We start from the raw sequence: 20,037 nt of genomic DNA on the forward strand, positions 1-20,037 counted from the left end.
CTTGTTAGCTGCAGTGTATCAGTGGGTTTTGGATCAGTCCCTTGGGTTCCCGTTTGGAATTAGTGCAGTGCCTGCTGTGACAGATGAATCCTCTGATGTTCACCAGCCCTGACCATTGGGGAAATCAGCTGATGAGTACAAAACAGTGTGAGCAGCACCAGAGGATTTCCTGGCCCCTCTCCCTGGAGGGTACAAAGAGCACTGGTGGCAAGGATGGGTTTTCCATCGTCTGTTTGTGTGTGGTCCCACTGCTGTTCTCTGTTAGGCTTCAAGGGCGGGTGGGAAGTGGAGGAGTAACATTTTCTCCCTGGATTCCACACCCTTACACTTCTAGTTTTCCAGTATCACAGCGCTTTTCACTTCTGTTTTCACTTACATTTTACCATTTTGATATGTTTGGGCTTTGCTTAACACTTGTGAAACCATGGGCATCATCATAATTATGTTGGGTGCTGTGGAAGAGAAAAAATTAATTGCAGGACTCCAGAGGCAGGAGCTAAGGATGGGAGCACAGCTTTTGTTTTGTCAAACCAATGTTTGGGAGGTACCATCCTCTTGTCAAATCCCACTTTGTGGCTGTGGAGAACTTAAATACCTAGGGAATGCCAGGGCTTAGTTACAAATCCTTTCTAAGACTGCTTTTCTTTTATATAAGCAGATGGAAACTGGTTTCAGGGGAGAGAACTTCTTAAGTTTTGAAGTCCCGAAGAAAATTAATTAATGCATGTATTTGAAAGCCAGAGGGGAAGTATTATGATCATCTTGTCTGACCTCCTTCATAACTTGGGCCAAGGGAAGTCTCCTAATAACCCCTACACGAGCTCACTGAAGCGTGGTTGAAAAGACAAATGATTTGACAGAAATTGTTGTTTCACACGCATGTGGGGGAGGCGAGTGGAGCTTGGGACTAATTTCCCTGTGCATAAAGGGTCCAACCTGTGTTAATCCTAACTGCAAAGTGAATTTACAGAAATATTTCTGTGCTAAGGCTTTAGGTTTTGTGCTGGCGTAGGAGTAATAGAGAACGCAGGCTTAAGAACTTCTCCTGGAATTAAGAGCCAGTTAATTCCAGAATGCGCTGATTGTGTTCCTGCTGTAGCCACTTAATAAGGCCACAGAAAATGTCAGTATTTTGTTAAAACGAAGAGCTCAGAATCCTCTTTAAGAAAAGCTGAGGCATGCACATGACATTGCAATAGCTGGAGCAGTAGCAAGGCACACAAGGAGATTGTTAGAGTGGATGGATACGTGTAAGACGATGGATTTTTTTAAAGTTTTGGGGGTTTTTTGGAAACACAGCTAACAAAATTTTATCTTTAGAGCAGGGAGAGAAATGTGGCAGAACTGATCAAAGCAAATAGCATCTCATTGATAAAACACATGCTGCAGTACTTCCCACAGTTGGGAGGCTGTGGTATTTAACAACGGTGACCTAGATTGGAGGAGACAATGAAAGCTGTTGCGGTGAGGAGCAGATTGACTGCCATTCTCATCTGGGTAATAAACGGCTGAAATATGGACAGTGCATGAAAGTTTACTAATGTGGCTTACATAAAGACCTGCACTTTCGGAGGAATTGTCTCTGTAGCAAATTCAGTTTGAACTATAGCTGGTGCCTGACAGATGTTTATGTGCTCCTTTACAAAGATACCTACTACTTTATTCAAGAATCTATGAGCCTGCGAGAGTATGACCTGATTAGGTTTGAAAGTAAATCAATATGTGGACCTGTCCAAAAACAGACATGCATTTATTTTAAAAAATATTACTCAGTGGGATAGCCTCGAGGGGATATAGCTTTTCTGGAGAGTTTCAGATGAGATAGCAGTCATATGTTGTTACTTTAAAATATTCAGTGCCATTCAGATGCTACTATTTCAGCTGTCCTGTTGGAAATAGCTGACAACAGGAGATGACATTCCTGATGCTTTGTAGCCACAATGGCCTTCTAAGACATTAAAACTTGCTTAACTATGGACCCCAGGGATATTTGGTATTTATTTTTAATTTATTTTTTTAATAAGTGGACCTATTATAAATATTTCCCTTTTGTGGAGCGGCTCATGTTAGTGCTCCTTGTAGAGTTACGCAGTTAACCTTTGGGTAAATATAAATCCAAATTCTGAAAAAATAAACTGTCAATCCAGCTGTGACTCGAGAGATGCTTTAAGTAAGTGCCATTGAGCTGTAAAGGCTGATGCATCCCTACTGTGCTGTAAAACTAAATATTATTAAATTGGGTTGCAGGCAGGGGGAGGGGAAGGAGATGGGGGTTGTGAGGGACATCTGTTCTGCTCAGAGCTCCTCTCCCTGCTCGTGGGGGGATTTGAAGCGTGAGTGAGGAGGGTGAGGGCGTTCCCCCCAGCACTGCTCCAGCAGCTGTGCTTGGGGAGAGGCATCTCCCTGTCCATGGACCTGGCCAGATAACCCCTGGAAGCCTCACTTTGGGAGCTGTTCCCTCCCTGACCAGCCTTCATTTGCTTTGTCCTTTCCTACTCTTTTCTCAGCTGGGAAGATTCATCGAGATGCTGTTGGTTTATTCAGGTTACACCAAGCAGGTGTGTTCAGCAAGCGCTGCAACTTCAATTTGCGCCTTGCTTTATTTTTTTCCCTCCTTTTTTTTTGCCATGCAGTGCTTATTCAGATTCCACAGAGGGGGGAACAGGGAATTTTGTATTTCAAAATCAGTTCAGCAGATTTTGAAAAGCTATCTTTGAATATTCTATAATACACAGACAGATTTGAAGAGCTTATTAAAGAAAGCCCCTGACACACTTCAGCAATATTAAATCACTTCAGACTGTGCATGGCAGTGTAATGTTACTGAAGCATTTTAAAATGTTAAAAGAGCCTGGATTTGAAAGTACTGGTGACTTCACAGCCCTTACTGTGAAAAGTGATTTAAAGTGTCAAAATTATTCCAGTGTTTACAGTCTGTTACTTTCTTACATGACAAAGAAGGGACATTAGTAAATAACTCTAACTGCAGTTAATCTCTGGCCATCTAACCAGCTGATATGCTGAGTTACTCTCTTTATTAAATGCTTATTTAATAAGTGGGCAGCTGTTCCAACAGGCCAGATGGACTTCTCTGTAATTGTGCTAATAATGAGAACTTTCTCACAAAAAGAAAGGGCAGTAAGAAGATGCATTTGGTGAGGGAACATCCTGACAAATGGCTTCAGGACAGTCTGGTCCTCTGCCCTCGACAGACTGGCTCACTAAGTGGTTCATCCCTCAAAGCAGGAAGGACCAGCAGCGAGAATTGGAGCAATGGGTTCTTTTTGGCTTAGATGTTTATTCTTTGTGTGTTCTTTGCCTCCTGACATCCCCAGTCCTGCCTCCCTCGTCCTACTCCAGCACATTCCTGCTGCGGGATCACACCTGGTGCATTTTTGTCCCCAACAAATACACAGCTTTCTCCCTGAATGTTATCTCTCTAGATGTTACCTTTTTGCACCTATCCATTTATATTTCATGGGTTTAGTTAACTATTTTCAGAGGTCTTTGCAAGAAGGATTACTAGATGGGTGTTAAAATTACAGTTTTGTTTGTGTGGAGACAGAGTCTTTTATACTGGAAACATTATCATAAACAAGAGGAGTGGCAAAGTATGATGTTCTCAGCATGAGCAATGAATACATTTTTCATTTGTCTTTGTTCAAGCAAGAGAATGAAAGCACTGAAAGAGAATTAGAGGAGTAAAAGTCTGTACTTGCTCTCTGGCAATATGGAATTGGTGCATTTAAGAATTGTGTCCTGGCAGATTTTTTTGCTTTTGGTGACATTTCCAGCTACTTCCTGCATTGTGGTCTCTGTCCTCCAGCTGCTGGTCCAGAAGTGCTGGTCTTCTCTACACCCTGAGCAGTGTCTCTAGGCTGTGAAGGCATCTTGGATATGCCAAAACACCTCAAATACAAATGTTTGAGGTAGTCACAGATAACTATGCTTAAGCATCTAAAATTATGGACAATTGGCTCAGTAGATGGAGAACTTAATATGTTCCTCCCTTGCAGTGGTTTGGCTTTTTTATTTTCCTTTCATGTTTTAAACCCAGAAAATGACTGTTCTTTTTTGTTTCCTTCCTTAACAGCACTCGAAAGGAGTGAATGAGATGAACTGTTTGGGTTATAGTATCTGAAAGGCTAAATTATTTTCTGGGAGAGACGTTCTAAATGAGCCTGACCGAGATCCTGGATCTGTGTGAAGAGGACTAAGGATATAGGATGTCAACTGAGACAGAACTTCAAGTGGCTGTTAAAACCAGCACAAAGAAAGACTCCAAAAAGAAAGGTAGTGGCTCATTTCTCTTTATTTCTGTGTGTTTTGTACTTTAATCAACTCCTACATCAGCCACCTTCTGCACGTCTGTGGCTCTTCTGTTATCTGTGTGCTCAGTGAAAGTGGGATTTGTTAAGCTCAGTGGAAGTCTGGTAGAGAAATATGGGGTTTGATTCTCTGACATAAGAAATATATCCTTTGGAAATATGAGAAAAACTTTGCATATTATTTATGGTTCACAAAGAGAAGTACTTTTTTTAAAATTACTCAACAAAAGATCACTTTTCTTTTTCTCTGCTGATAAACACATTTTCTTCTAATGCCTTTTTTTCTGCTTTCTTTTGAACTAACCAGAACACAAATGCACTTTCTGTTCCTGGAGTTTGAATTTTACTGACACTATGTGAAGTTAGACAACTCAGAGGCAATCTGTAGAAAGATTAATTAATCTGTTAATCTGGTATATGGAAATGTAAATGAGGAGTAAGAAAATGCAAAATTAAGGAGAAGCTGTGGAGAAATGATGGTTGATTAGTTCATATTTGTATTTACAATTTTGCCTCAGACTGCAGAGCAGTTCTTTGGAGTGATAAGTGTGTGAAATGGGACCATATGAATTTGGTGCTTATCCTTGCTTAAAGATTTTTAGTAGGGATTTTTCTCCTTGCATTTTTATTAGTATTTTTATTGCTTATGGTTTTAAGTACTGAGGAACTTGGAGTCCAAGACCTTGAATTCTCACAGTGGTTATTGCTCTGTGTAGCCATATTTGGTTATTTTTTAAATGTACACATGAAAGTGAGATTGAAAACAGATTTAATACGAATTACTCAAATAAAAAAAAAAATAAAACAAAAAGAAAATAATAATACTTAATAGTTTTAATACTCAACACAGCAAGATTTGAACTTTCCTGTGAGCTGTAGAGTTTGTCATTCTCTTCCTTTCTGTGGATGTGTAATTTAGCCATTTACTTCGAGGGTTTTTTCCATTTTTCTAAGACAAAAAAAAAAAAATCTCATCTTTGCTTATGTATGTATAATGCAATTTTACTCATGTATAATGCAACTTTATAATGTATAATGTAAATTTTACTCATAGTTAACTTGAACTGCTGGGCAGCAATACCATTTACTGCAGCAATTCTACCAAAACATTTACTAAGGCCTTGTGTTCCCTTTGGCTTTTGTATCAGAAATCTTTATCCTAGAGTTTGTAGAAAACACAGCAATTAAAAAATTTCAAGTGTTTGTTCAGGAAGACAGTTTAAAAACCTTATGACTGCTCTAGGCCTACACTCACAATTCAAAAATGATTCATTTAAGATAAAAAAGCTCCAGTCTGGAAAGGCAAGAAAAGGAGAACTTTGATGTAAATGAGAATGTGATCTGAGATGTTTAAGGCAAATAAAGTTAAAGTGGTTTGGTTGTATGATCATTCCGTTTTTGGGGGCAGACAGGAAATTAAAAAATGTCATTTCTTTGCAGTATGGATAACATCTTTTTGATGTGTGTCTCCTATGTTATTTCTTCTGCTGGAGGCTGAAACTTTTGAAACCAGCAAACAACTCTTTTTAGGAACTTGATGTTTATGCTAATAAAATATTCAGCATTCTACTTGTAAAAACATTTCATAAATCCCAATAGCTGAGCACTTCTCTGCCCAAAATCCGATTCTATCACCCAAATGGAAATTCTGAAAATTACTTTCAGTGCTGGGGGGGAGTATAAAATATGTTGTGTGGCAGTGATGTGAGTGTCTGGAGAGCTGGAAGGGACAGGGAATGGCAGTGGCACGTCCCCAGGGTTACTGTGGCTCGGTGCTGTCTGTGCAGTGAGTGCATCCATCCCATCAGCCAGCCCAGGGCTGGGGCAGTGAATGCTTCACGCAGACAAGGTGCACAATGCACACACTGTGTGCTATTCAAATCCCACAGAACCAGAGTCAAAAGAAACTTGGTGTGCTCATTTACTTGTCATTGAGTTGTATGCACTTCCCTGTGTTCCAACAAAGGAGCTCTCCTCTGTATAGTGGGAGTGATGGACACGTGAAAAACAGGGATTTTTTTTCCCTTTTTTTTCCCAAGTTCATTAACTGTGAGCAGTGGCAGGTAGCAAGTGCTAACATGAAGTTTTTTATGTTGTTAATCAATGAGTTTGATTATGCAATGAAACTGAGTATTCCCAAGAAATCAGTCTTTGCTGTATAAACAGAAATTTCAACACTGGTGTTTTTTATTTTTTCAGCTCTGGTGGTTTTTATTTTCTCAGCTCAGTGTTTTGTTGTTCTTCTGGAAGAGCCATGCATCCCTCCCCATCCAGAGGGATGGGGCATCCAGGGGCAGACCTCCTTTGCTGTATTATCCATTGTTTTGGTAGTTCTCCTGCCTTCTGCAGCTCGCAGCACTGCATGGAATGTCTGTCCCACATTTGTATCCCACTCTGGAGGTCTGGGGTGACTCTAAGGGGATGAGGATTAGTGCGGAGATGGAGCATGGGACTGGGTTCTTTCCTGGTCTCAGCCTAAATTTTCTGTGTAGAGTCAGTTAAATCTTTAGTTCTCTTCATCTGTGTAAACATCCACTAAGATGGTGTTTCTTATTTGGAGTGTTGAAATAAAACAAAGCTTAATTCCTAGGATTTGTAAGGTGTGTGGATATAAAGCAGTATAAAGTGTCAGATAAATGTGAGCAGCTCTTCTTACTGAGGTACAATGGCCAAAAAGAAAGCAGTGACTTGTACATTTGTGGTAATAGTGCCTACCTTGAGTTAAAGCCACTATGATGTCAGTAGTTAAAAATTTAATAACCTGGATAGGTTAGGAAACAAGTCCAGGAGGAGTTTAATGATATTTAGTGAGTGCAAATGCAAAGTCTAACTAACTCCATGCCAGAATGGTGGAATGTGTGGTTGAAGTTTCTCTAGGATTTCATATAGCTTCTTTTAGGCTCTGTTGCATAGACTGCTGACTTTTGGGTGACAGGGAAATAGTTTGATTTGTGCTGCAGATGGGGCAAATGACAATGCCGGTGCAAAGATTTTGCCAAATATTTCTTTGATGTGCTGGGAACACACAGAAAACTCTTTCTGTAGTCACACACAGAGCAGTTCCCTTTGGAACACTTCTCTTAGGCATGGTGTTTCTACAGCCATGAGCTTTCTGCTCATAGCCAGCTCTGCAGTGTTCATCTGAGCTGGTTTATGAGGCAGTGTCGAGAACTTAAATACAAAACCCTCTCAGAAGCTGCTGTTTGCACAGAATCACAGCTGAGGAGCTCTGATGTTCTGCGGGTAAGTTCAATATTTACACGATCATATCAGACTGTAATTTTGTATGTTAACATTATCACCCTGGATAACCTTAAAAGCAGGCTATTGAAAAATCAGGTACACATTTTTCCTTTCATTCAGCCCATATTGATCTGATGGCGTGAGCTCTAGAAGTGCTTCCCAGTCACACTCCTGGCAAGGGGTGTGGAATTTTAACTGACCTGGAAATACCATTACGGGAGCAGAAGTGAGTCAGGCACCTCCCTTCCTCTCCAGATTGTCACTTTTTCCTCCCTGTGCTGAGAAGCTCCTTGTCCCTTGTGGTCCAGTGTTTCACCCTGACCTCCAGAGCCCTCCTTCCTACACTTTGTTCCATTTTACAGGCTTACAGTGCACTAGGTGTTATTAGAGGAGATTATATTTCTGCCGTCCCCCACCTCCAGCCCTAATCTTCATGCCACTCTTGCTGATATCTGCTGGTAACTTCATTGTAATTATCTTTTTTGCTCACATTTTAAAAGATATCCTGGAGAGGTTTCATGTTGCTATCTGAATGGAAATGGTGAAAAATTCTCAGGAGATTTAGAAAGCTCAATTTGAGGACATTTTTTGGTGATACAATCTTTTTTTGGCGAGTTTGCTAGAAGTTGTGTTCTTTAATAAATGTTTAGAGAATTAATGATATAACTAATGCTCTTAAATGCTGATGTTATTTTATTTGTTTATGTCATCTGGTTCATTAAGAAGAGAATAAAAATTGTGTGTTTGTATTGTTCAGGATAGGAAATTAAAGTTTTTTTATTAGCCAGAGTTGTTAGAAACATAAACCATGTTTGTCTTGTTGTACATGGGGGAAAAGCCTTGTTGTAAGTGTGTATAGATTATTGAATCAAATTGAAAACATTTACTTGAGCCTATCGGAATTAAAATTGATTATAAACCTCTCTGGGGGAAACGTGTTGCATTGATGTTGAATTCACACTCATAACTGCCTGGGAAAATCCCTTCTTGAAAAATTAGCTGAACAGGAAAATTGAAGTAGGAGGTCAGTAAAGAAGTGAGCCAGGCTACCAAATTTTAGCACAGATCTGGGTCTGCTTAGGGTAGGCCAGGGGACTTTCCTAGAGATTTAATCTTTTTCTCTTGCACTTAAATTCTGTAATTTTTCTATTTGAAGCTTAGGGCTTGTTCTGCAATTCCATCTCTCAGTGTATCCCCGTTGTATGATTCCTGAGTCAATTTTCAAAATGACAGGGACTTGTAAATAATGGAAGCACATTCATAGAGGAGCTTGGGCACGTTGGCACTCAGCATGATGATGGTTGATGCTCAGGTCCCCTTGGGTGAGATTTCCTTGTTTATTGGGTTTCCAGAGCGTGTGGGAAGCACGTGGCATCTGGGAGCAGCTCAGAGCAGGCAGGGCGCCAAGCTGGGGATTGCTGCGCCCAGCCAGTAGGAATGGGACATTTAGGGAGGGTGGGACGTGCTCTGCTGGAGCTGGAAGTCTTCTCCTGGCCCAGAGCTGGACACTGTGTCCAGTCTGGATGGACATCCAGGTGCCCAAGCCGTGCTCCAGGAGGGAGAGCTGGTTCATGCCAGGTGAGGAGTTTACACCAGGGGGTTTGCGTGGCAGGGCTGGTTTGGAGGTGGGAGATGTGAGTCTGATCCTCTTGGGATCACGATGGCAAAAAACTTAATTGTCCCATTTTATCTCTCCTGAGTGCTGATTAAAAGGAAAGCAGTGGCTGCAGGATCATTGGCGTGCGGATTGGGCCTGTGGCAGAGTCACATCTATTTCCTGGGTCTTTTAAGCACTAATGAGAGGCTAGGGTCTGTCTAAGTATCTAAAGGAAAACCTTTGCATCCCCAGGAGCAAAATTCTTGTCAGACTAAGATCAAACAGGAGCTACCTAGTTAGTTTAAAAGCCTTTGGGGATAGGAAGCCTTTAAACGAGGTTATGTTTTGTCATTGTCAGTTTCCATCAGAGGTGCCTGATGCTACCTCAGTCCTCTTCTGGGCTTCTAAGACCTCATTTGAATCCAGTCTTTGCACTAATCATTGCTAAACTCCAGAGTGGAATGGAGGTTTCTGATGGATGTAAAAGTTACAATTTTGCTGACACACAGCAGTCTTGGTGCAGTTTTTGCAGCTATGTTTCCAGGTTGGAACTTCAGTTTAAATTAATAACAGCTATGATGGTGGATTGCTTTTTTCATGAATTTGATTGTGATGGTGGATTACTTTTTTAATGAATTTACTTCTTTCTAAAAACTTTGTGATCAACTACCAACAATTAAAGCATCATCACTATAATGAGGCATTTCAAGATGTCACATTGGTATAGGTTCATTTATTTTTCTGATTATGTAGCTAAGATTCATGGAATCCAGCAAAATTTAAATGTGATCTAAAGAATAATGAACAGCAAGCTTCTTTCATTGACTGGGAGTAGATTTGCTTTGTTTCCTTGGAGTAGCTATGAGTTTTTCAATAATTTATAGATCAAGTAACAGCAACATTAATTGATACACTAATTGTGTCCACATGCCTGCCTTTAACAAATCTCTTTTGTGAAATGATTACTGACAATATTAATTGCACGTCTTTTGTGAGTTGATATAAGTTATGAATTCATTCTCTAGTTGAAAGGGGGTGGGAAAATCATTAATTTTTATAATTAACAAGGGTTATCCAATAACCTATCATCAATTAGAGAGCTCATGAATTCTGTTTTCAATACCATGTACCAAAGGGGGTCTGTGGTTGTTAATTGAAGGATTCTTTGGGGGTGATGGATGTTGTCTGTTATTGCAGATATGATGTTTATTGTTGTATTTAACTGGGGGAAATCTGCCTAAACTAAGGTTGGGGCTGCTGTTGCTTTGCTGCTCCTCAGCAGAGGAATCAATAATCTGTTGAATATTAAGAACAGCATTTCTCAAGAGCTTCTGTTACAATTTCTCAATGATTTAACAGTCATCAAAGCATTTCAGTTTAAAGTACTAATCAGGAGAACAATGCAATGCATATTCCAGAGAGGATTTGAGTCATGTAGCAGTCCATAAATACAGGTGGGTGTAGCTGTGCTCCAGTGCTCTGCACTGGGAGACCTGCTGTGAGCCTCTCCTGTGCATCCTGTGCTGTACCTTGTTTCTGACTGCATCCTCTTATGCTCTAAAACTATCCCTGAGATTTGATTGAAATACTGAGAAAGTGAGGCTGGGGCTGATAAGGAACTAGAACTTCTAAACAGGCAAATCAATTAATTTTCAGAGGAACTTTTTCTCTGCTTGCAGTCATTGAAAAGACTCTCGGCAAAATTGCAAAATTCATGTTGGAACTTTTGTAAATGGAAACTTTTGTTTAGAGAGTTCAGGGAAGAAAGTTCTATTGTGTAATGAATAACTGAGCAGGAGTGACCTAATTCATCCAGATTAGTAGCTAAAATACCTCCAGAGGTTTGGATAAGTAGAAGTTTCCTAATATGGCTCACAGAAGAATATTCCACAGGGACAAGTATGTTGGTGATGATAATATTTTTGTCGCATTCTTCATCCAAAGATATTTTCTTGCCTAATAAATATGAATGAATAACATTTCTGTCAGATGTTGCATTACGTGCTTTTGGACATTTGTAGTTTTCTGAAACATTTTGTCTATCAACATTATTATTACTTACAGAATTTCCCATAAAATGCAGTAAAGTGTTTTCTCACTTTTATAATACAGATTAGAGGTATCAGCTGTGTTGATAACTACTCCCATTTTGCTGAAGGGATATCAAATGCAAGTAAATTTGGAATATTAGTTTGATCCCAGTATTAAATTGCTCACTAATTTTCCCTGAAATAAACAGGTAACACTTAGTGTTGGTGTCCACATTATTTTTATTATACTTTTTCACATTACTACAGAAAATTCCTCCAATCTTACATAATTTTGTGTAATTTATAGAAAGTGATTAACTTTCTTGACCTATGTACATATGGGGGAAATGCAGATTGATTTCAGAGATGGTTAGATCCTTGCATCAAAAGCCAGTGCTGATCTCTCATTTGCTTTCCAAAGATTACAGCACAAATCAGGGCAGAGCTTGGTGTGTCATCTGAGGATCCTGTTTCTTGTTTTGTGCTTTAAACCAGCACATTTCACTCTCTCACTGTTGACATCACAGTAATTTCATTAATCAGCTTGTGAAGAAAAAACTGTGGAGGAATATACAAGTTAACAGACACATGCAGGGTTTGGTTTGTGTCTTTGAACAGCCTGAATTAGAAATGTTTATTTAGATCTGACCACTTCTTGTTAAGAAAAACTCGCCCACAGAATTGGTGCCATTTTGAAATACTGTTACAGAAACTGTAAGCCCAGAAACTGAATGCCTTGTGGTATATTCCTCTTAAAGAGCTCAAAGAAATATGTAGGGAATTTGGCCAAGTAATAGGCTCAGACTTCCTGTGATAAATATGTCAGGGCAGACATTCACTGTGCTGCTTAGAAATGAAGAAAAGATGTGGCTGTGATCATCATGCATGATTCTTTGTATAGGAGCAATATGAACATTATTGGTCCTCCAGAATAAAGGTAATATGTATACATAAAATGTATTTGGGTTGTCCAGTGATAGAGTGGATGTTCCTTGTGATTCCCTTCCAACTCACTTTATTCTGTGATTCTGGGAATGTGTTGAAGCATAACATTTATCTTGAAAGTGAATTAGAGATAAACATGCCCTCAGAAATAATGACATCCTATTTGTATTATTTTTATCTAAACATTATTATATATAATAGCTAGTGTTAGTATGAGGATGGGAAAAAGAGCATTTCTCTGCTTTTACATTTGCTTGGTTTTGCATGTGTGACAATATTTAGTTTGCTTAACTAAGTAATGTGTTTGTGGGGGTGTTTTGTATGAAAAAGAAAGGAATGTACTTGAATGCTCATTGGCTTCTTTCCTTCTGCTTGCAGCAAGAGTGTGGGGGGAGCTGATAGCCCAGTACTGGGATATCCCAGTATTGAACTAAACCTGAGAGCTGCCAAAGGCCCTTTTCAGTCTGGTTCTGGCTTTAAACCTCGTGTGGAGATGCTCAACCTCTGAAAATGTTTCAGCTTTGAGCCTCCTGAGCAGCCAGAGCCTTTCCCCAGAGCCTCTTTCCACAGGTGAGGATCTGAGGGGTTGAAATCACTTCTGATTTAGACACTGTGTTCATCCTGTTCTCACTGCCCAGGCTGAAACACCAGACCCAATTATCACTTATTTGCAAGCAGCAGTTTACCCCCTTTATGTACTCTAGTATTGGCTTTTCCCAATTCCTTTTATTTATTCAGTTGTGCAGTGCAGGAGAATAGTTGCCAACACAATATCCATTATTATTCTGACAAGAACAGAGTAGCTTTCACTTCCATTTCCCAGAGACAGCATTACTCATTGTTGCAAAACAGCATTAAAAACAGGAGAAGGAGGGTGAATTGTCATTTGGCAGCAGAGTCCCAACACTGCCTGTCCTTGCTCCCAGTAGATCAAGTTTGAAGCAGAGGTGGGAAGGATGTGTGGTCTCTCTTTGTGATGGGGCAGTCAGGGAAGCAAACAAGCTCTTGCTCCATCAACACAAAAGTCATTGGGATCGGAACAAAAAAAATTTGGCATGATTGTGTTTCCAGCATCTTCCATTGGAGGTAACTGAATCCGGTGAGCTACAGTATTTGGGGGGATTTTCCTCTCCCAGTGGTTTCAGTGGCTATAGGATATCCTGCAAAGTTGTCCAAAAGCACAGACAGCTCCAGCCTTGATTTCTAAATATTAACATTTTGCAGCAGATTCTTCTGCAAGTGACAGGAGCAGCAGCTTCCTCTGGAGCCAACTTTAAAGTCTACCCTGCTTTAACCACCAGCAGCTAATCTGTGATCTATAATTACACCTCTTATGCTCTTAGTTTAGTTAGAGGGAGAATTGTGTAGTGAAAAGGATGATTCAGGGATTGAAATGAAATTAAGTGCAGTCTTTTGAGGTTAACTATTAATTTCATTTTAAATATAAAATTGCCTTGAAAGTAATAAGAGGGTAATATTCACACATCACAATAATGTGCTGATAACTAGGTGGAAGGCAAAAACACCAGTAGTAGTTGGATGAACCATTCTTTTTTTTGCAGCCTTGTGTTGCCTGTGTAAGTTTTAAATTGAATTCAAATGTCCAAAGTCACATAAAGTGAATTAAACACACCAGGGAAATTGGGTGTACTCTGTACTCAGGCATGGCTTAAGTTTAATATTGACGTGGTTATCTTGTGTTCAGTGTTTGCTGTGTTTGTTAGCGTAGAATATTTATGGCTTATAGTTCCTTTAAAAAAATGCACCTATCTGAAATGTCTCTTTAAAAATCGTGTTACCAGCCCTTGCCAGTAAAATTGGACGTGGAAGAACACAGCCTCTGCTGTGGTGAGTGTGTCAGAAGGATGGCAGTGCTTGAGAGACACTGGAGATCAAAATGAAAGCTACCTACAGAATTCTTTATCTCTCTTGCCTATTTTCCTTCCCTGTGCTGTACTATAACTAAAGCAATCCATTATATCTATGCCTCTGTTTAATTGCATTAAAGAAATGCCGGGGCTCTAAGGTTAAGCACTAAAATTCTAAGGAAGCAGAGCCTCAAAGTTGCCTGTGTAAGCCTCATTTAACATCCCTTCAGGATACACATTTTCATACAGTTTTTAATGAGCTGAGCTCATCTTGCTGTTTCCTGGAGACCTTTGTCCTGCTCAGAGAATGGAAGGACAGTGGTCAGGGAATGTGCTCCACTCGGGGCTGCTGTCTGTGCTTGGCACTCAGGATGGAGCTGATGCTTTGTTTGCAGGAATCCCAAGCCTGAATGTGGATATGTGGCTATTGATGGAGTCTGAATCTAAATTCCTTACATCTCTGAGAAATTCTTTTCATACATACCTCTGAAAAAAGTTTAAAATGAATAGTGTCAATGACTGGACATCAGTGCAGGCCCTCAGAGGAGTGCAGTCATTGCAGGATTTGGGAGGTATTAATTTGGCAGAGGAACAAATGAGAAGAGACTGAGAGTTGGTTAAGATGCAGATGCTTAACATGATCCCAGGGTTAGAGTAGAGGGGGATGAACAATCTTTAGTGACACTGAGGTTTATCAGACATTATCTAACTCTAAAATGATGGAAAGGCCCATACTTTGAAGCTCATCTGCATGTGTGTATGTTAATGAGGTCCAGGATAATGCTAGTTAATAACTCTTTTTTAGGCCAAGTAATTTCCTGCAAGAGTGGTCCCACTCAGTGCTAGATGTTTACTTCAGTGAAACAAAGACAGCTTGGGTGTTCAAAAATAGCTTGAAAGGAATCCTACCAGCCTGAAAGCTCAATTTAATGATAATTTATAGGGGTCATGTCTGGGTTTTTTTATGCAGACATATTTAAAGACAGCAACAAGGTTCCTGGGGTCAGATCACATGGAAGCAATGAACCTTTATTTTATTCTGTTTAAAAACCTTTAGGATTTTATCTTAATTTCACTCTTCATTCATTTTAAATTATCTCACAACCGTTTTCAGGGACATGGTCATTTAAGCAAATAAAGGTAAAGTAAATATATATTTCATATATTTAAAAATCTAGTAAACTCTCTCCAATAATTTCTTAACTCAGTAATTCCTCATATTCTATTCAATGCATAAACTGCTGGTGTACTGAAAAGATTATAAAGATAAAGAGGAGGTTTGGGTTTGGGTTTTTTTAGTCTTGTGGTGGAACCAATTATTTGGGGTTAAATGTCCATAGCGCAGTCAGATATTGGATTTTCAGTATGTGAAATTATTGTGTGCTGATATTAAGTACTTCGTGTCTTTGTATTAAACTCCTCTGTTCTTAAGACAAAAAAATAATTTTGAGGGGAGATTTGTGTCCGTTTGGTAATGAAGTAATCAATGCAGATTTAAAGGGGCAGTAAACACTTCTATAAAGACACTATGGAAAATGTATTTCCTGTTGCCTGTTAAGATTGACAAATAAGGATGTCACTTGTAACAAGTAACCTGACATTTGCTACTGGAGTCCAGTTTTGTAGTAAAATGTTCACAACTGAGGAAATAGAAAGCCTTGTGTGAAAATTAACTTGTTTTTCACCATTTACTCACAGTTCAGCTTCCAGGGAGGTTCTCTGGACATTTAATCTGGTTTAGAATATTTCATAACGAGGAAGCTCATTTGGAACTGTTGGCCAACACAAGAGTGGGAAAGTCAGAGCTACACCTTTGAGTGAAGTTATCAAAGAAGACTTTTATGTTTTATTAAATTTGAGCAGTGGATATGAGATTGTTTTCCACTGCTGGATCACAGGGGAATGCTCTGGTTAGAGAGTGAGCTAGGGGAAAAGACACCAAAGGTGCATCTCTTCATGTGTTTCTTCAGGAATGTGAAGTTATCTTCAGAAATGTAACTTGAAGCTTGTGTGAGTTCACTGACCATCAGGTGAACTCTGTGAAGGCAGCCTTACATTTTTCTGTGCTTTCTTCTTGCTCTGTTCCACACAGGCAATCTCTAGCAGATAAGTCTAAACTATTACAACATCATCTTTTGTTAATGCCCCATAACCTCTGCAGGCCAGATTTTGTAGTTTCTGTCATTTCACACTAATTATATCCAAACACAAGCTGATTTACTTTTTTCTCTCAAAGCAGATGTTTGGAGGAGACTGAACTCTCTAAGGTTAGTAATGAAGTTTCCATTTGAAGTAACCCAGTTCAAAGGGGGAAAATTTCCCCTTTAGGTTTAGAGCAAAGGTTCTAAAAGCCTGAGATGTGAAAATAAAGAGGCACTAGCTATAAATACCTTTCAAATTATGTCTCTTTAGACTTGCTGAAATGTGTGGTTAAGCTTCTTTCTAGCTGCTTTAAAATATTCAAGGTTATTGGCCTGCATTAAACTCAAAACCCTTTAGATACCATTTTTTTTACCAAGTTATTCAGAACTGGCAAGCAGAAAGATTTGAAAATGGGGGTCTATGAGGAGAAAAAAACCCACAGACTTGAAAGAAGGAACTGGGTGTTTTCTCCCAAGAAAATAATTTTAGTATTTTTACACTCAAAAGTGAATTATCTTAATTAGTAAGTGTATAACACAAGCAGTTCCCTCTTGCCAGTGCTGTAAACTAAACATCCCTGGAATATGGGTATTTAGTCAGCCAGACTCATGGCTAGAAAACATTAATATGCTTATGCTGCTTATGACCAAGGCAAAATATTCCAAGTGTGTCATGTCTGAAAGTTCCTTTGCCAGCATTGGGAGCAAGGTCTTCATTTGATCTGCTGTGTGGGCTTTGAGGTCTGGGATTTCATAATCAGTATGTTCCTATTCATCAGAATTTCATCTATTTAGTTACATTAATTTATACATTTACTCATCTCAAGCCTAATGTTAGTAGTATTAAATGAAAGCTAAGTCAGAATTGTTGAGGGAAACTCTTTTCTTCCATGAAAATTTCAGCTCTTGAGTGTGGAATTCAGCCATTAGATGCGAGAGTCTGGAGGGCAGCTGGAACAGCCTCGCCCCATTGAATGCACAGCTGGGCCAGAGCTTGCCCTGGCAGTGTTGGAATTCCTGCAGAGGATGGTGTTTCACACACAGGTTTAGAAAAGGAACTGGATCCCTCCAGGGCAGTGAATCCCAGCACTCATTGCGTGATTGGAGGTGCTCCTTGTGCTCCCTTTCTAAAAAACCTCCTAAGCAGCGTTAGGGATGGGAAGATTGTGCAAAAATCACTGAGTATCTCCAGCCATTGGATCCTGCAGGTTTTTATTTCTTGTGTCTGACAGAGGTGTGGCTAAAGCTTCATATGACTCTTCTTTAATGTACTTAACCTTTGTGCCAGAGGCATTTTTATTCATTTGGTGTCTAAGTACAGCGGGAGATTGGAGCAGCATTGCCAACCTCTGCAAATGCTGTAATCGTGGGATTAACCTACTTCAGAGCCCTGGGAGCACGCTCACTTGGTGAGGAGAGCAAGAATGTTTTCATCACTCTGAGTTCACTGGCAGGCTTTGAAACCAAATTCTGCTCCTGTTATTTGTGTCTCAAAGTGGAAGGTGCAGTGGAAATGATTGTTCCCTCTTCATTCTGCTTTGAGGAATGAGAGTTTCTTGTACATTTTCTGTGTCTCTTTGAGAAGGTTTGTATTTATTTCTGCTGTGCATAGACACAGAGATTTTCCCAGCACACAGATTGTTGTTTTAGGAAAAGGAATGAATGACTTGATACATCCCAAAGTAATTTGTCAGTCAGCTTTGGGTTTCCAGCTTACAACAGCTTATACTTATTACAAGCAGAGCCCTTTCAGCATTTTAGGCACAAGAAGTGAGTGTAAAAGGCAGTGCTCATGTGTACTGTGTGTAGTGTTAATTTTAGAATGGACTCTTTCATTTTAATTTTACAATGGAATCTTTTCCATTCTGAAATGAAAACTCTAAGGATTCCATTCTAAAACCAGCCTGATTCTTTTGTTACAGACCCATGCACAGAAATTTAAGAATGGTCAGGTTTGTTGCCAGCTGTCCATAACCTGATGCTTCTTTCCTGCTTTTAACCTCCTCCAACTGAAATTTCCAGATTTCCAGAATGATTGTGGGGGTACTGCTGTCTGTGAAAAGCCTTGTGAACTTGTGGGTATGTTTAGAGGAAGGCACACAGAGCAGCTGTGCCAATAAAAGATATGTTGACCTGAAAATGGAGCCTTCAAGGAAGCAAGAGTAAGAAAGGAGAAGGAATTGTTGCCATATTTAATTACTTTTCACTAGCTATGGACCAGCCCCACAGGACTCAGTGCGTGGTCATGGCACTGCATCTCCATGCCTTAAAAAGAGAACAAGTTGGCATCTTCTTTCTTGACAATCCCTGCTTTCCTTCCAGTTAATTTTCATGAAAAGAAGCAACAGCCAGTTTTCTGGTTCTAACTGCACTCATAATAATAGCAAGTTGGCAGCAACGGTGAAGAAGGGAAAATTCACGCCTTTGCAGCTAAACATTTTGTTCTGAACTGTATTTTAATTACAAAATGTCACTTTGTGATAAATGAAGCTTTCTTCTTCTAGCTGGTTTCAATTAAGTTTTGTTTTAAAAAGGAAGAATAGGTTTTAATAAGGCTCAAAATACATAAAAATATTTCATTTTGACTTTAGTAGAACAAAGAGGATTTTAATGTTGAATCAATATCGAATAACTTGAAGTTATCTTGGCTGTGGGCCTTGGTTTCTTGCTGTCCAGGTTGCTCTTTTTACTGGCCAGGGTCACCACTGGCTCCAGTGGGTGTTTTTTACCTTTCCAGATGCTGAATTGCTGCATCCCAGATGCTGGCAAGACCAACCTTGCACTTGGGGTTTCTCTGAGCTTAGAGATTTTATGGAATTAGGCACACAACCAGGGACTCACTTTGTGATTAAGGATTTTGACTTTAAGGAAGAAGCTGTTTCCTGTAAAGAAAGATGTGGGGAATAAACATCTTCCTATAAAATCACATCTCTAATTTGACTTTTGAGGGAGTGGATTCATCAGAGGACAGTTTACAGATACTGCAGATATATTCTGTCTGGCTTCTGTCTGATGTGTGGTGTCATTCATTAAACTCCAGGGTGAAGATTATTCAGGGAGATCTCACATAAGCCAGAAATCTACCACAAAATGTTCACAATCTTGTGGGAAGTTAGGAGGAGAGGATTACTTTCTAGTTTGCTAGGGCTGCCCCACTTAAAGCAAATTTGCTGGGGACTCTGCTTTGTAATAAAGCAAAAGGTCTGCACGTTCCATGGGGTGGGCTCAGCTCTCAGTTGTGTCAAAATAAATCTGCTGAAATCAGTGCAGACAAATTCCAGGAAGTTACTAAACCAAGACAGTATTTTAAATTACAGTTGTTGTTAGCTGAATCCAGTATGGAAATGTCTTTTCCTAGAATTTACACTTTGAAATGATGTATTCACACACTTTCATTAGTGTGTGAGTGGTCTGATGACATAGCTGAAGGCAGGGGACATGGCAGTGAGTTCAGGGAATTGGTGGTCCAGCTTTCTGTCCATGGCACAACATTTAGATAAACAAAATTAGGAAAAAAAGAGCACTATCCTCAAGATGAAGGTGTGGGGGTTTTCCCCCACTCCAGCTAGTCAAGAAACCCACAAAATATTGCAGTGTAGACAAAGCTGCAGATTGTCTAAAAGCTTTAAATTCCAGTTACTGCTGGGGTCTGGGTAGTGCATCAGCCACATCCAGACTCTTAAAGAGTACTGTTTGGAGGGAATGTGATTTTCTCTTTATGATGCCTGAAATAAAGCTGGCTCTCTAAGAAGGAGAGATTTTAAATATCTTGTCATTGTGAAGGGATTTTGGTCCCCCGGCTGTAAGAATAAACATATGTGACTCCAGGTCTGCTGCTTACAGGGTCAGGAAGGAGTCTTGGAGGGAAATAAATTAATGTCAGTG

At 39.7% G+C, this 20,037-nt stretch overlaps 1 protein-coding gene across 4 annotated transcripts in view; it reads left to right on the forward strand.

The window, feature by feature from the left end:
* The first annotated feature begins 4,226 nt into the window (after nucleotides 1-4,226).
* DAB1 (DAB adaptor protein 1) overlaps nucleotides 4,227-20,037 on the forward strand; it is a 98,489-nt gene continuing 82,678 nt past the window's right edge. For all 4 annotated transcript variants that reach the window (XM_041421641.1, XM_041421642.1, XM_041421643.1 and 1 more), the window contains exon 1: nucleotides 4,227-4,293. In XM_041421641.1, coding sequence (XP_041277575.1) covers nucleotides 4,227-4,293 — 67 coding nt within the window. The remainder of the gene's footprint in view (nucleotides 4,294-20,037) is intronic.

The sequence above is a fragment of the Onychostruthus taczanowskii genome, unplaced genomic scaffold (assembly GCF_017590055.1).
Source record: "Onychostruthus taczanowskii isolate IOZ18803 unplaced genomic scaffold, ASM1759005v1 scaffold7, whole genome shotgun sequence".
Classification (NCBI taxonomy): domain Eukaryota; kingdom Metazoa; phylum Chordata; class Aves; order Passeriformes; family Passeridae; genus Onychostruthus; species Onychostruthus taczanowskii.